Source organism: Asterias rubens, chromosome 12 (genome assembly GCF_902459465.1).
Source record: "Asterias rubens chromosome 12, eAstRub1.3, whole genome shotgun sequence".
NCBI lineage: Eukaryota > Metazoa > Echinodermata > Asteroidea > Forcipulatida > Asteriidae > Asterias > Asterias rubens.
Window position 1 is genome coordinate 15,988,082 of NC_047073.1, and position 14,830 is coordinate 16,002,911.

The 14,830-nt window shown below is 36.7% G+C and overlaps 1 protein-coding gene across 2 annotated transcripts in view; it reads left to right on the top strand.

The window, feature by feature from the left end:
- Nucleotides 1-9,657, top strand: part of LOC117297427 (KN motif and ankyrin repeat domain-containing protein 1-like) — a 67,247-nt gene extending 57,590 nt beyond the window's left edge. For both annotated transcript variants that reach the window (XM_033780463.1, XM_033780464.1), the window contains 7 exons: nucleotides 501-713; nucleotides 1,836-1,934; nucleotides 3,106-3,207; nucleotides 3,991-4,092; nucleotides 4,445-4,473; nucleotides 5,994-6,023; nucleotides 8,392-9,657. In XM_033780463.1, the coding sequence (XP_033636354.1) occupies nucleotides 501-713; nucleotides 1,836-1,934; nucleotides 3,106-3,207; nucleotides 3,991-4,092; nucleotides 4,445-4,473; nucleotides 5,994-6,023; nucleotides 8,392-8,869 (1,053 nt within the window). In that variant the 3' untranslated portion in view covers nucleotides 8,870-9,657. The remainder of the gene's footprint in view (nucleotides 1-500; nucleotides 714-1,835; nucleotides 1,935-3,105; nucleotides 3,208-3,990; nucleotides 4,093-4,444; nucleotides 4,474-5,993; nucleotides 6,024-8,391) is intronic.
- The last annotated feature ends 5,173 nt before the right edge of the window (nucleotides 9,658-14,830 follow it).

Here is a 14,830-nt window from a genome sequence, read left to right on the forward strand (position 1 = left end):
CCCAGAAAAAAATGGAAAACGTAACTTTTGAGAATTTGAGATTTTGAAAACCTCAAGGGCCATGTTACATGGAGCTGCTTAAGAATGAAATAATTAGGATTACCAGAACAAGGTTACCAACCCAAAACATGTCACATGTACTGTTTATGGCTGGTATCATGCTCCTTTTTGCTTTGCAGAAAATGTGTAAGCATTAGTTCCTGCTTCATGCCTCTCTATTGTGACAGGTTTCATGACAATCTTTGCTTTATTTTTGTTCACTACTTTATTTTATTACACTGGTTTTAGATGTGTGAGGCAACCCCAATAAGGAAAACCCATGCAATCAGGTAAGGACTGAAAACCCAGTCCGCATGCAAGGCGCCGGTCTGAACCAGGGTCCACCGAAACAAAAGCCAGGAAAAGAAGCCATTAAGCCAACCTAATTCCCTGCAAGGAAACCTATGGATTTGTTAACCAATATGGTAGTTTTGTAACTTTATTGTTGTTATTCCAAACAGGGGAACACAGCGCTGCATTACTCTGTCTCCCATGGTAACTTCACCATAGCAGACCTCCTCTTAGAAGCCCAAGTATGTGATGTAGATCAACCAAACCGAGCCGGCTACACAGCAATCATGCTAGCCTCCTTAGCGACCCTCCAGAGCGAGAAACAACGCCAGACACTGGCTAAGCTGTTTCACCTCGGCAATGTGAATGTACGAGCTACACAGGTATGAAAAAAAAATTTCCGCTATTGTTTTGGATTTGAAACTCGGCATGGTGGAAGTAAGACAGGTTTGCGGTAACGCCATGATCATCTAATCAAACAAACAAAACAAGCAAACGAACTTTAACTCAAATAAGGGGGTCAAAGAAAAGGTATTGACCAAACTGGCTTTTTCAGTGCAATGTCCTAGAATCTAAAAGTCTAAAGCAAAAGTGTTTCTGTTTCTTTATAATTTGCTTAGCATGATTACAGCAGAACGAACCATCAGGATTAGCAGTGTCTGGGCTAATATGGTGATGATTATACAGAACTGAATGTACCCCATTAAGGGTTAATGTCGAGTTTTCATTTCTCTCTTTGCCGCACATTGATCCCTTCATGTGCAACCATCCCTAATCCTGATAGTACATGCTCTGTCAAGTTAAATGAAACCAGTCAAACACATGCATGCTGTCATCAATCTAGCAGAAAGTGCACACCTGTGATAGAACCATGTACTTTATCATGGTTAAGGTGTTCAGTATGTAAAGAAAGCCAAACTGTGCTACATTCATTAAAGTGCTCGCTTCTTTCCACCCTTGCACTGGTTTGATTCCTGGCTAGGGCCATATGTGAGGTCATAGAAAGTTGTCAGTTGGTTCTCTCATGTGCCACAAGAGTTTTCTCTGTGACCTAAGGTTTTCCTCCCTCCGGAAAAATCAAACACTTTTCAATCTCAGGCTGGGCTTAGCGGTCATTTGGGTCGATGTGGCTAACCCCAGAGACCCTTGTATGCCTGCTCCTTGTTAACACTTTGGCACCGTCCTTTGCAAATTATTTTCTCAGGCACGTCAGTCAGCCTCCTGTATTATTATTATTATTGTTCCTGCCGTCGATGGAATGTAAACAATGAAATTTGAATGCCCATTTTGAATATTATTTGTTGCATCTAGACCATGCAAGTCAAGCGCAAGGCTCAATCTGGGTCAGGCCTTCCAATCTTATCCAAGTCCAAACAGGTTGATGTCAAGTGACACAGGAGAGGAAATTTGAGGATTGAGGTCACATATGGCCGAATGGGAGTTAGGGTTATAAAGCCATTTGAATATTTTGTTCTGATCACAGTGTTTCTAATTGTTGTATACAGGCTGGGCAGACAGCATTAATGTTAGCCGTGAGTCATGGTAGACTGGACATGGTGAAGCTACTACTAGATGCGGGAACCGATGTTAACATACAAGATGAGGTAAAGAATCATTCTAGAGTACATGTTCAGACAGTGTACTTGAGTTAGACACAAACCGTTTTAACTTTACGAGCAGCGGGGTCACACGAGGGAGGTCACACAGCACTATGAACCAACACATTAACATCTGCTAAAAGCGTGTACAAAAGATGTTCGCTTTCACAATTTATGGAGGGTTAGGCCACATGTCCTGGGTAACTGGTCACCTGTGAGGACTTAAAACCGGATGTGGACTTTTCTATTCTGTTCACACACCATGCTTAAAGATAAACCCAAAGTGGTTTAACCACCCTCGCTGACCGATTCAGACACGCAAAGTTAAAACTGCTTGAAACCAACTTGAGTACTGTGTCTGAACGACCTCTATGAGACATACATGTAGGGGGGCATACATGTAAAGAGGGAGATTAGCAGAGATAGAGATGGCGCCAATGTACAGTGCCAGGTAGAGCCATGTGGGTATATCAGACAGGTGAGAGGTGGGGGATTAAGAATGGGGACTGACGACAATAGTTTGTAAATCCTCCCAAGTTGAATGCCCCATGAGGGTCATTTCTATGCTACTCCCCATTTTGCCAAGATTTTGTTACAGTTTTCCATAATCATACCAGAAAAAGGTAGACTTCTATGGTTTGTGCCTTTATTCCAAACCCATTGGAACATGATTTCTCACACTTTGAGTTCACACCTCTGCAGGTGTACAGACAAATCACAAGTTAGTCACCGGGTACAACGCGTTGGCTCTATATGTAATCGATCCGGGGTAAGGTCTGACATTTTAGGAAGCTTAGAGCCAAGGACTTTAGGATTTGATAAGGATCCATGGGTGGGGGTTAGTCTTGATGATTCAGAGATGTTCTTATCAGGAACCAGGATGCCTGATTATGGAGTTAATAGTTCTAATGAAGTCATGAAAACCCGAGAGTTTCTTAAGTAGCTCCTTGTATTAAAAAGTGGGTTAAAGCTTAGTAGTCATGCCTGGACTTTCATCTTTGAGAGGGCAAGGCCATTTTCATTTTGCAAAGGGCACTACCATTAGAAAAGCTTAAAGTCTATGGGGAAGTTTAAACCAAACTCAAGAAAGTATAAAATGTTGTACTGAGCATCTTGAGCCGATGTGAGAACTTGAAAACCGTTGCCTTAATGTGACATGTTTGGTTTATGTTGACAGGATGGTTCTACAGCTCTGATGTGCGCCAGTGAACATGGGCACCAGGAGATTGTGAAAGTGCTTCTGGCTCATCCGCAGTGCGACCCAGCGCTCCTGGATAATGTAAGTTAGGATTCTGCCTGATTTCAAGATTGTATACTGATCTCCCAAAAGAGACAAATTTGCTATCACTAGAGATGAAAAGATTCGACCGTTGTTTTGACCAAACCTTTAGATATCCATTTGAAATGATGTAGAGAGTCAGTAAACCTCATTCCCTGAGGTGGCGTGTCAGGGTTAAGAGGTTCAATCAAATCCCGGTCATGACACTTGTGCCCTTAAACAAGGCATTTGACCATAAAAGGTTGGGCGGTAGTGCATTCTGCTCTACCTGGCAGGCAGGCTCCTAGTGGATGATACCCATGCCTACATCTTTAAGGACTGTCAAGGGGATAATCCTGTTTCAGCCCCATCCCAGGAGTAGGTGGCAATGTGTCCCTGGTGGCAGTTGAATTGGATTGATAGCCCAAATCATTTAAGATTTGCCCTCACATTGGAATGGCCGCTCGGCCTTGTGAGGTTTAGGGCCTTGTCACACGAGGCAACTTTTACAAGCAATCTGGCGGCAACCAACTGCAGAACATGCTACAGGAACACTTTGGTAGCACTTGAGTCATTTTTCAAACAATGTTTTAAGATCCCCAAGAAAAAACTGTGAACGTTCAAACGTGAATGTCTTTTCTTCATGGAAATTGCCTGGAACTGGTCGACTGTACATTGCCTGGTGTGACATGGCCCATGAAGATCTTTCATAAACAGAAATAAAAATGTAAGACGGATTCTATAACTGTAAGGAATTGTCTATCGTGTCAGTGAATCCTTTTTTTTTATCTCTTGTACCATTAGGATGGAAGCAGTGCATTCTCTATTGCTATGGAAGCAGGCCATAAAAACATCGGAGTTCTTCTCTATGCACAACTCAACTTTGCCAAGCAAGCTGGAAGCCCGGTAAGTTATTTATCCACTTTCTTAACAGTCTGAATGTAAATGGTTTTTTTGTGAATTAGAAAACCAGACTGGGTGTAAATCCCACTCAAGTCAAATATCTTCAATCAACCTAAATTAATTAAATTTCACCCAGTCAGTTTTACTTGTTGTTTTCCAATATTATCAGAAACAAAAAGTCACAGATTCCTTATTTTCTGCTTTTAATACATCAATAGTAATATGGAACCGCACAAAAGCTTTTTTTCCCCTTGTTTTTCTACTTTTTTATTTCCTATAATTTATGGTGAAATAGAGGTGTTATCTTCTTCAAAATGAATTTACAGTATTCTTGTTTCCTCTTTCCACTAAACAGAAAAGAAGAGCACAGAGTGCATCACCAAGGTAAGCCCTTGCTGGCAATTGTTGATGTTGTTTTTGTTGTCGTTTGTTTGTTTGTTTGTTTTTGATTTTTAATGGAATCTGTTGAAGTTTGTTTGCAACATTTGTCATCAGACATGCATGATTGTCTACCTACTTTAAGGGGCCGGCCATTGTGATCTTAGCAGGCCTGTACTAGCGCATGGAATGTTAAACTCTATAACCCAGTTACTGCATGCGTGCACACACTGGCCGTCATGTACGTGTATAGACCATTCCAAGCACGCAAGTGCTACACGCTGCCTTTTTTTTTTTCTTGAGCCAAATATCATGTCTGATTTGACCATAGTCCAATTTCACAGTCCTGTATCCTGGAATGGAATTTGTTCTTAACATTTCTCTGCTAAGCAAAAATAAACCAGTTGCATTGTGCAATGTAACATCGTGTTTCAGCTGGTAACATTATTCTGGTAATCATAATTGTTGTTGCGCTGAGCTACTTTTTGTGCTTAAGCAGCTCTATGAAATTGTGCTCAGGGCTTTGCTTACCGCTAAATTCTACCCTTACAGCCCATACAACATTGTGTTTTATATGGTGCCGTAAGCAAATAATTCGCTACCACAGCCGTGAAATTGGTCCCAGCTACTGGACTACATCTAGGGAAAATGCTCAACTCTGTAAAAAAAAAAGAAATTAAATCGTGAAAATTTATCTGACTTGGCATTTTTCTATAAAAAAAAATAACCTTGAGAGATTTCGAGCTCTTAGATGCTTCAGAAAACATTGGTTGCTCACAATTTCATTGTAACAATAAGTATATAGTTATATATGTTCTATTTACTGAATCACTTTATTTAAGTTGAATTTTCCACAAGTTTTACGTTTGAAGTATACTCGTATTCAAAAACAATCTAAACATCTACTGTTCATATTGCTGTGTTTATCTTGATGATGTTTCACTTTGTGTGAACTGGACTTTGGTGAAGTTTGTTGAGTCTTCCCCGAGTATTTTGCATATCGAGGGAGACATTTCAGGACACTAGGTGGCAGCAGACATACTGGGTCAAGCCATTGGTCTCGGAAATGTGTGCATGCCCAGAGCCAACCATATAGACAATGGACATTTACCCGTATTTGTCCATCTCCTTTCATTTCAGTAACAGAAAGCATGATCAATCGACAGAAATTATTTATCCAAACCAGTCACACATTTTGCAATTTAATACATTTTTACAATGGCCTGTTTAAATTTGATATTCATTTTGACCGCATGAGGGCATGTGCGAAGCAAATTACGTGATACGATAAGTAAAACAAATTGTTTTTTCCATTGTTGTTGTGTTTTTTGGCCATTGATACAAGAAAACAATGTACATGCAGTCAAATAAGCTAACACTTACATTGTGATGCATGGAGCTTCACTCTTGAAAGCCCCCTCATGGCGTCAAAAATACAGTCAATTAACTTTCTCCATTTGATACATGTAATTTTGATTGACCATTATTGACAATGAATCTATTGATGGCATGTTATTGTTTAACAGATTTCCAGCTTATACTTATAGCTTTATAAAGTGAGTTTTGTTGTTTGAGTTTATGATTTCATTTGGGTTGATTCCATGGTAACTAACTGCAATATCATTCATTTTCTTCCAATCATATTTAGAAAAATAATTGTCAATATCCCCAATGGATTAAAGCCATGCCCTGTTCATTTCACATTATCCTTCTTTAGATAACATTTTTAGGATCACCTCATTAAAAAAAGTCATCCATACTAACCGTTATGCATGTGACGTAATTTGGATATTAATCTTGTTAAGCAGAAATAGGTTACAAGACAACATTCCATAAAGTTTATGGTGCTGCCTTCACTCATTTTCAGCTCAGCAAAGAAAGTTACTAAGCAGCATTTTCTGCAGTCTCAACTAGAGAAGTTGTCGCCCATTTTTCAATGTTAAGATCAAAATATACTTTGAAATTACATGGACACTAAATTTTACACATGTACAGTAAACAGCAACTACATTTGTATTGTGTAATAATGTCACGTCGTCTGCAGTAGGAAATAATACTCATTAGTATTCATGACCATTATGAATATTTATGGTAATAGATTATCCTGGTTTATTTACCATAGCAGTTCATTAATATTCATACATGTAATTCATCCAATAACCACTATTGTCTAAAGCATGATCAATCCTCTGTGTTTGTGTTGAGACTTACTGCTCATTAATATCCGTGCACCTTTTATGCAAATTACTGCTCATTAATATCCATGAACCTTTTATGCAAATTAACCCATTCTTATTATCCATATTTTCATGCTCTACCATAAATAAGTAGTGACAGCTCCTAAGGATGTAACAATGCAGGTTTGTTAGAAAAACAAACTAACAAAGGTTTTTTTTCAAACTGTTTTCTTCTCATTGTGTTTTGTCTGCACATTTCACGAAGCACCTCAAGAAAACTTTTCTTTCCAGTTCCAAATTGGTTTTCTTTCTTTTGTTCTGCATGGAAAAGGCAGCAACATTTCTTTTTAATAAGCATCGATGAAGAACCTTTTTGATAGAATTCAATTTGATGACTGAAAGTTACTTCTATTTCTTTGCTAATGATTTGGTTATTTTTCACCATCTCAGTTGGACTGACCAATAGTTGAGAAATTGTGAAAGGGTACTTGACTATCATCCTTGTCCCTGGCACCTATCCCAATCCGTTTCCAATCCTCCTCAAAAGAGCTGTCTTTCTTTGTTAGTCTTTTGGGTATTTACAATATTTCTTTATTTGTAATTGTGAGAAGCTTGTTTTTGTTTTTGTTTGTTGATTTGGCTTATATCCCTACAGAATACTCAAACACTGTAAGTGCCTGCCCGCTGGGAAACCTGTACTTGCATAACTGTTTTCCTTGATTCTGCTGGAGGTTCCCTGAATTAAAACCAATCTTTCCATGTTCTTGCAAGATACAAATGTTGCCAGCTCTTATATAAACAATAAGTGAATGTATTTTTTTGTATACTCTCATTTCTAGTGGTAGGAGATTGAAAACATGGACAAATTTTATCACCAGCTGGGCCAACAGAGAATTATGAGCTATTTCCAACACTTACCAATATGTTTATTTGCAAGGCAGTAAATGAGACATTTTACTGTTAAGCAGTTAAGGGGCTTAAGCAGAAACAGTGTTTGTGTATTGTGACCAGAGATTTTTTTAGCCACTAACACTATTTTGACATGTTGACGATTTATTCAGTTTATGTTACTCCTAAGTTTCTAAACTGACCTTTTTGATCTTAAACCACTTTTATCTTGTCAGTGTGTGCTTTTAAGTTGTGTTTTATTTGTTCTTTTGCACTTACCTGAGGGAAATACACAATTTTTACTGAAACATTTCATGGGGCACTATAAGGCTATGGAGACGGTGGCATGGTGAAAATTGCCTCCATCACCCTCAAGAAGTGTCACAAGGCTGGAAGACCTTCTCAGTCAGGCCTCAGTGGAAATAATAAAATGTCCTCTTTTTATGTGTTTCACTCTTCTGAGCCATATTTCATAGAGCTGCTTAAGCAGAGAATGATTGCTTCAACAATATTCTGCCAAGCAGAAACAAGCAGGATACCAGTCACACATTGGTCGTTTGACTTGGTATTTAGCTGGTAACCTTATTCTGGTTAAGCATTATTATTTTGTGCTTAGCTACTTAAATTGCTTTAGCATCTCTATGAAATTGGGCCCTGGTTTTTATCCTGCACTGACCTTACGTTGGTTAATATTCTTTCTAATCATGCTTTATAAATAACAGATTTGGTGAATTTATTCTTTTTACCTGTTTGTGACTAAAGCCAAAGCTGTGACTCGGGCTGCACTCTTGGCGTAAATTTCACAGGGCCTTCATTTTAATATTTTATTAATCATAATTTATGTTTTTTTGCCACACAGCTTGTCCAGGAGTGCTGTATCCCCAGGGCCAGCCTCACCCAGTCCGTCACCCAGTCCGTCACTCTCAAGCCTCTCCCCATCCCCTTCTCCATCGCTATCATCAGCTAGCTCCCTCAGTGACCTCAGGTCAATGACCTCTCATGGGTCAAGTCGCAGCCGGTCGGTCAGCCCCAACTCCCGTGCCCCGACCTTCCGTCATTTCTACCCTGCCCGCCCTGTCCAACAAAGCTCTTCGACCACATCGCTGCGGACATCTGGTCTGAAAAGCCCCTCACCAAGAGGTGCTGCCTCCTTACGCCAGGCGAGCCGCGGGAGCAAGGTGGGGGTTAAGAGCCCTAGTACGGTGAAGAGAAGCGTTGGTACCGTTCCGGGGTCACAGAGGCCATGTAGCGTTGGTACTAAACAAGCCACTAGTCCAACAAGACCAACAGCTACTTCCAGGATCTCCAAATCCAATGATAAGTTCTCAACCATGTAACGACAGAGTGGGTTTTTGAAATTAAACCCATTACTAGAAAATGAAAACAAACTGATTTTTTCCTAGAAAAACATTTCTATGAAAACATGTGTATCCATAAACAGGCGTAACAAATCTGGAAATCTTCCATTCTTTTTTTACATTTTTTATCTGAAAGTGATTTTAAAAAGCAATCAAATTTTGACATACATTTTTAGAAGAACTTTTTTTTAATTCTAGTGTTTGAACATTGGTCTTCCTTTCATACATGTATCACTGCATGTTTTGGCAAAGGCCTTTTGACAAATTACTTCGGCCAATAACAGCTGTGGGTAGATTTTTAAGAAACATAACATTAGATGTTTATGTTTTTTACTCATTTTAGTGTCTTTACAAATTCACGAATATGTGATAATTTACACAAAACATTCATCGTTTTAAAACTTTGCAGAGCACGTTTAACTCAAAACATAATTTATTGTTTTTTCGTATTTTTAATGTTTTAAGAACGTTTGATACATCACTGTAAATACCATTACTATTAATTATTCAATGTTGTTGAGACTTACAAACATGATAAATGGAAGCCAATTTGTTTCTGGATGTTCAATTGATTGTCTGTGAATTCTGCGATATAAAAAGATAAAATGCACAAGAATTCAAGTTATTAGTGCCTAGTGAAACTTTATCCTTAAAATTGAGCCGAGCATTAACCTTTCTCTGAGAGGCCACGGAGCCCTGGTCTTGGCCTTAGGCAGAGTCTTAGGCCGTGTCCGAATTGGCGACTTCGGCTATAGCTACGGCTAGGGCGCGCGCGTCTGCTATTCTTCAACACTGACAGACGTGCTGATCTAGATGTAGCTGTAGCCAAAGTCGCCAATTCGGACACGGCCGTATATTGGGAGAGTTTCGAAAACTTGCTTTAAGAAGCCATTTTGTGCCCATAAAAAAACGCATGACGAAGACAGGGTGCCAGACTAGTTTGACTACTGGGTTGTGCTGTATTTGGAGACAACTTGGTGGCCAGCAACCACGTGACCAAAGAAAACTGGTCCTTCTCTCAGCAAGTTCGAGTTGACCCGTGATTGACCACTGACTAGCAATGTAGATGCACAGTGACACACTCACCCGAATGACTCATCTGGAAGTCTAGTCAACCACGATATTCAACACTGCCAATGCCTTCAGTCTTTTCTCTTCAGGCTTTACACCTATTAGCATGGAACAGGCTATTGTGACTGCCGAAGAAACCATTGTCCCGAGGCTGGTTCCCAATGGTCGACCAAAGTAGTCAACCAATGATTGACTAGCCTTGGTTCCAGTCAAAATAGTCAACCTTTAGTTAACCGTGGTGCGCACTCGAACTTGCTCGATGTCGCAACTCTCTCAATACACAGCTCTGGCCTTACGTAAAGAACAGCGCCCTCTACTGTCGGAACTAATTTTTTTTAGTCTTTTGCAGTATGCCACATGTTCACATCTCTAGTCAGAATGTTACTGCAGGGTAGAAAACTAATCTTTGTTCTTGCCTTGCTGACTCAAAAGTTGGTTCAAATTTGAAAAAATAATAAAACCGCATTTTAATGTGTATTATATTAGTTGGTAGTATTAACCTTTTTCTGTACAGTTATTTAAGATAATTGCTATCATAAAGTTGTTGTTTGTACACTTATATTTCAAAACATTTTAGTGGTCGATCACAGTGATTATTTACATAGCTCTTGCTTAAGAATAGTGTAATCGTTTCAATATATTTAGTAAGTTGTTTTTAACCTTTGAGTTATCGCTAACAATAACTGTATTGTACTTTACCTAATAATGGTGTCGCAGTTGTTTACAACTAGAATTTAACAGAACAAGTTTCTATGGCAACAATGGCAGTCTGGTTGTGTTAATCACCTTTAGTTTTGTATGTAATTTGACAGGACAATCCAGACTACTATTTTTATTGGGGAAAAAATAAAATAAAACGTAGAAACCACAAAAAACAGAACCTTAAGTGCCCTGAAAACCTAGATTTGTGATGAACTTTGAACTTCAGTTGATAATTGGTACCTTGATATCAATAGTTCTTCCAGAAAAAAAAAAATCCACCTTCTCCTCTCACCTTTGCCCTGATGACTTTTCTTCAAGCCTTTTGCTCCCATAGTTTTGTAACCGAATAGTTAATGTACTTATAAATCAAATTGCAACACGATATATTTTTGTATCCAATTTTTAAATGTATTCTTTGAGATTTTGAGAATATTGAGAATATTCACAGGCCGTCAACTTCTTATACTAAGGGTTTAATTACTCAAAAGAAAAAGGTTACCTTTTTTACTACAACTTCTCCAGTTTTGAAAAAGTAAATTTTTATAATCAGAAACTTACCTTACAAGAAACCAAACAAATGAATTTCACTAATGTTAGTATGTTTTTATATATTTACCTCATTATAACAAATTACATTAGCAGCTTATGAGCGTCGCCATAGAAAAACAGTATGCATAAAGACTTAACTCATAATTTTATGAATTATATTGAAGTATAAAATTAAGGAAGAGCCAATTGCTCAATGATGTTAATAAGTAAGAAGATTGATTATGATATGCAACACACATAAGTAACAAGTAATGACTGGGAACCAGTATAGCAATGTATGTTACTATTATGAAATTGTGATTGGTAACTTTTTTTGCCTTGATCAATTGAAGCCGTTTTGGCAAAAGCCTTCGTCTGCTTCGACAACATTGAAAAATACATGTACACCTTTTTAAAATGTTCACAGATTGTACATGAACATGTGTCATGGTCCCAACTACATAAAGCATGCGAGCACAAAAGCTTGCTTAGCACTGAAAACCTATTGGTTAACCAACCAATAACACAGTTCGTGACACTGACGTTTATGCGGTAAATCTTAAGTCTGCTGCCCGACCTTCACGCCATGTCTATGTGGTGTCTCTTAGACCGTAGTACCTATGCTCTAACTTGAATGTAAATAAATTTCTTCTTGCAAATTTGGTATTGAGTTTTGTGCTAGATGATCTAACAGTTAATGTATTTATGTTAAATGTACAGCATTGGTGTTAATTTTAATATTTCTGGGTGTGCAATAAATGTTGAATTATTATTTTTGTTCCTGTTTTTTTTAATGAATAAGCAGCACTTTTCTATATTCATTTGGTGCTAGGTGAAGAAACATTTTCGTACCAGATGAACATCAATTGGTGGTCAGTATTTAAGGTATACTCTCCCTTTAATCTTGGGTAATTTGGCATGAGAATGACTATGTTGCCATGTAAATGTTAACATAGTCATACGGCTACATGTACAGTAACTGCCGATACTCTTTTCTAATCCAGATTGTTAGTAAGTTTGATATTTTAAAGGCACGATAATTCTGAATGGGCAATAACTGAGTGTAATTTGTAGCAACTAGAGAAAAGTCCATTGAACTCTCAAGATACCAAAGTGGCAGAGTTCACAAATTTTTAACAAATTTATAATAAATCTAACCCCAAAATTGCGCAATGAAATTGTTTGCTTCGATGACGTTGCATTGACCGCCATCCTTGGTCTCAAACAATAACAGGGCTTTCCCGTTATGATAGGCCATTTGCTGTTTCTGTTAATCTCAGGAACTTACACGATTGATCATCATACGTTATGTTACTGACAGATTTTTATTTTGTTGTGTGGAGATTTATTTTATTGAAAACAAAATGTTATAAAGGGGTAATTTTAACAATTTTAAGGGGAAGAGTTATACAAAATAAAGACAATGTTGAACGCAGCCTATTAAACGTTACTTTTGTTGACGAGTATGAATTATTTTCTGTTTTGAGATGTTCAGCTGGTTTAAAGATAACTTAATATGTAGCACTTTTATAATTTCTTGTATTTATTTTTGAACACAAATGTTGTTTATACCTTAATCCGTGTTAATGTATAATGGATATTTGTTTTCTTTTATATTAAGTTGTTTATGCATACATGTATTATGGTGTTTATTTTATGTATTATGAAACAATAAATGAATAATTCAGTTAAGAACAATCTCTTGCATTTTGGTAAAAATATGTGCTGAAAGTCGGTAAAATCACAAAGGGTCGGTTATGGATTTTGGTCAAAACGGGCTGAAATTTGAAAACATCACATCGGGTACCCTTGCATTTTGGTCAAAAATGGGCTGATTTTGATCAAATCACTACAGGTAAGACTTGCGTTTTGGTCAAAAATTGCTGGAATTAAAATTAAAAAAACACTAGGGGTAAGCCTTGCATTTCGGTCAAAAATGTGCTGAAGTTTGAGAAAATCACACGAGGTCAAAAACTGCTGAATTTTGATAAAATTACTAGGCCTTTCATTTTGTCAACAAAACCCCAAATTTATTATAGCTAGTCTTGCATTAGTCTTGCATTTTGTCAACAAAACCCCAAATTTATTATAGCTAGTCTTGCATAAGTCTTGCATTTTTATCAAATTTTGCTCTAAAATACACGAAAAATCATAAGGCTAAAGTCTTGCATTTGTATAATTTTTTGCTCAAAAATGAACGAAAACATCACAAAGCTATATATAGTCTGGCACTTTTATCAATTTTTGCTCAAAAATGAACGAACAAAATCATAAGGCTATTGTCTTTTAATTTTATCAATTTTTGCTCTAAAATGAACGAAAACTTCACAAGGCTATATGATCTTGCATTTTTATCAATTTTCGCTCTTAAATGAACGAAAAAAATCGTAATGCTATAGTCTTTCAATTTTATCAATTTTTGCTCTAAAATGAACGAAAACAATCGTAAGGCTATAGGGGGATAGTCTTGCATTTTATCAATTTTTGCTCTAAAATGAACGAAAAATCATAAGGCTAAAGTCTTGCATTTGTATAATTTTTTGCTCAAAAATGAACGAAAACATCACAAGGCTATATATAGTCTGGCACTTTTATCAATTTTTGTTCTAAAATGAACGAAAAAAATCGTAATGCTATAGTCTTTCAATTTTATCAATTTTTGCTCTAAAACAAAAGAAAACATCACAAGGCTATAGTCTTGCATTTTTATCAATTTTTGCTCTAAAATGAACGAAAAATCATAAGGCTATAGTCTTGCATTTGTATCATTTTTTGCTCAAAAATGAACGAAAACATCACAAGGCTATAGTCTTGCACTTTTATCAATTTTTGCTCTAAAATGAACGAAAAAATCATAAGGCATTTGTATCATTTTTTGCTCAAAAATGAACGAAAACATCACAAGTCTATAGTCTTGCATTTTTATAAATTTTTGTTCTAAAATGAACAAAAAAAATCATAAAGCTATAGTCTTGTATTTTTATAAATTTTTGCTCTAAAATGAACGAAAAAAATCATAAGGCTATAGTCTTGCATTTTTATAAATTTTTGTTCTAAAATTAACAAAAAAAATCATAAAGCTATAGTCTTTCAATTTTACAAATTTTTGCTCTAAAATGAAAGAAAACATCACAAGGCTATAGTCTTGCATTTTTATCAATTTTTGTTCTAAAATGAACAAAAAAAATAATAAAGCTATAGTCTTTCAATTTTATAAATTGTTGCTCTAAAATGAAAGAAAACATCACAAGGCTATAGTCTTGCATTTTTATCAATTTTTGCTCTAAAATGAACGAAAAAAATCTAAGGCTATAGTCTTGCATTTTTATCAATTTTTGCTCTAAAATTAACGAAAAATCATAAGGCTATAGTCTTGCATTTGTATCATTTTTTGCTCAAAAATGAACGAAAACATCACAAGGCTATAGTCTTGCACTTTTATCAATTTTTGCTCTAAAATGAACGAAAAATCATAAGGCTATAGTCTTGCATTTTTATCAATTTTTGCTCTAAAACGAAAGAAAACATCACAAGGCTATAGTCTTGCATTTTTAGCTCTAAAATGAACGAACAAAATCAAAAGGCTATAGTCTTTCAATTTTATCAATTTTTGCTACAAAAATGGACGAAAAAATCAAA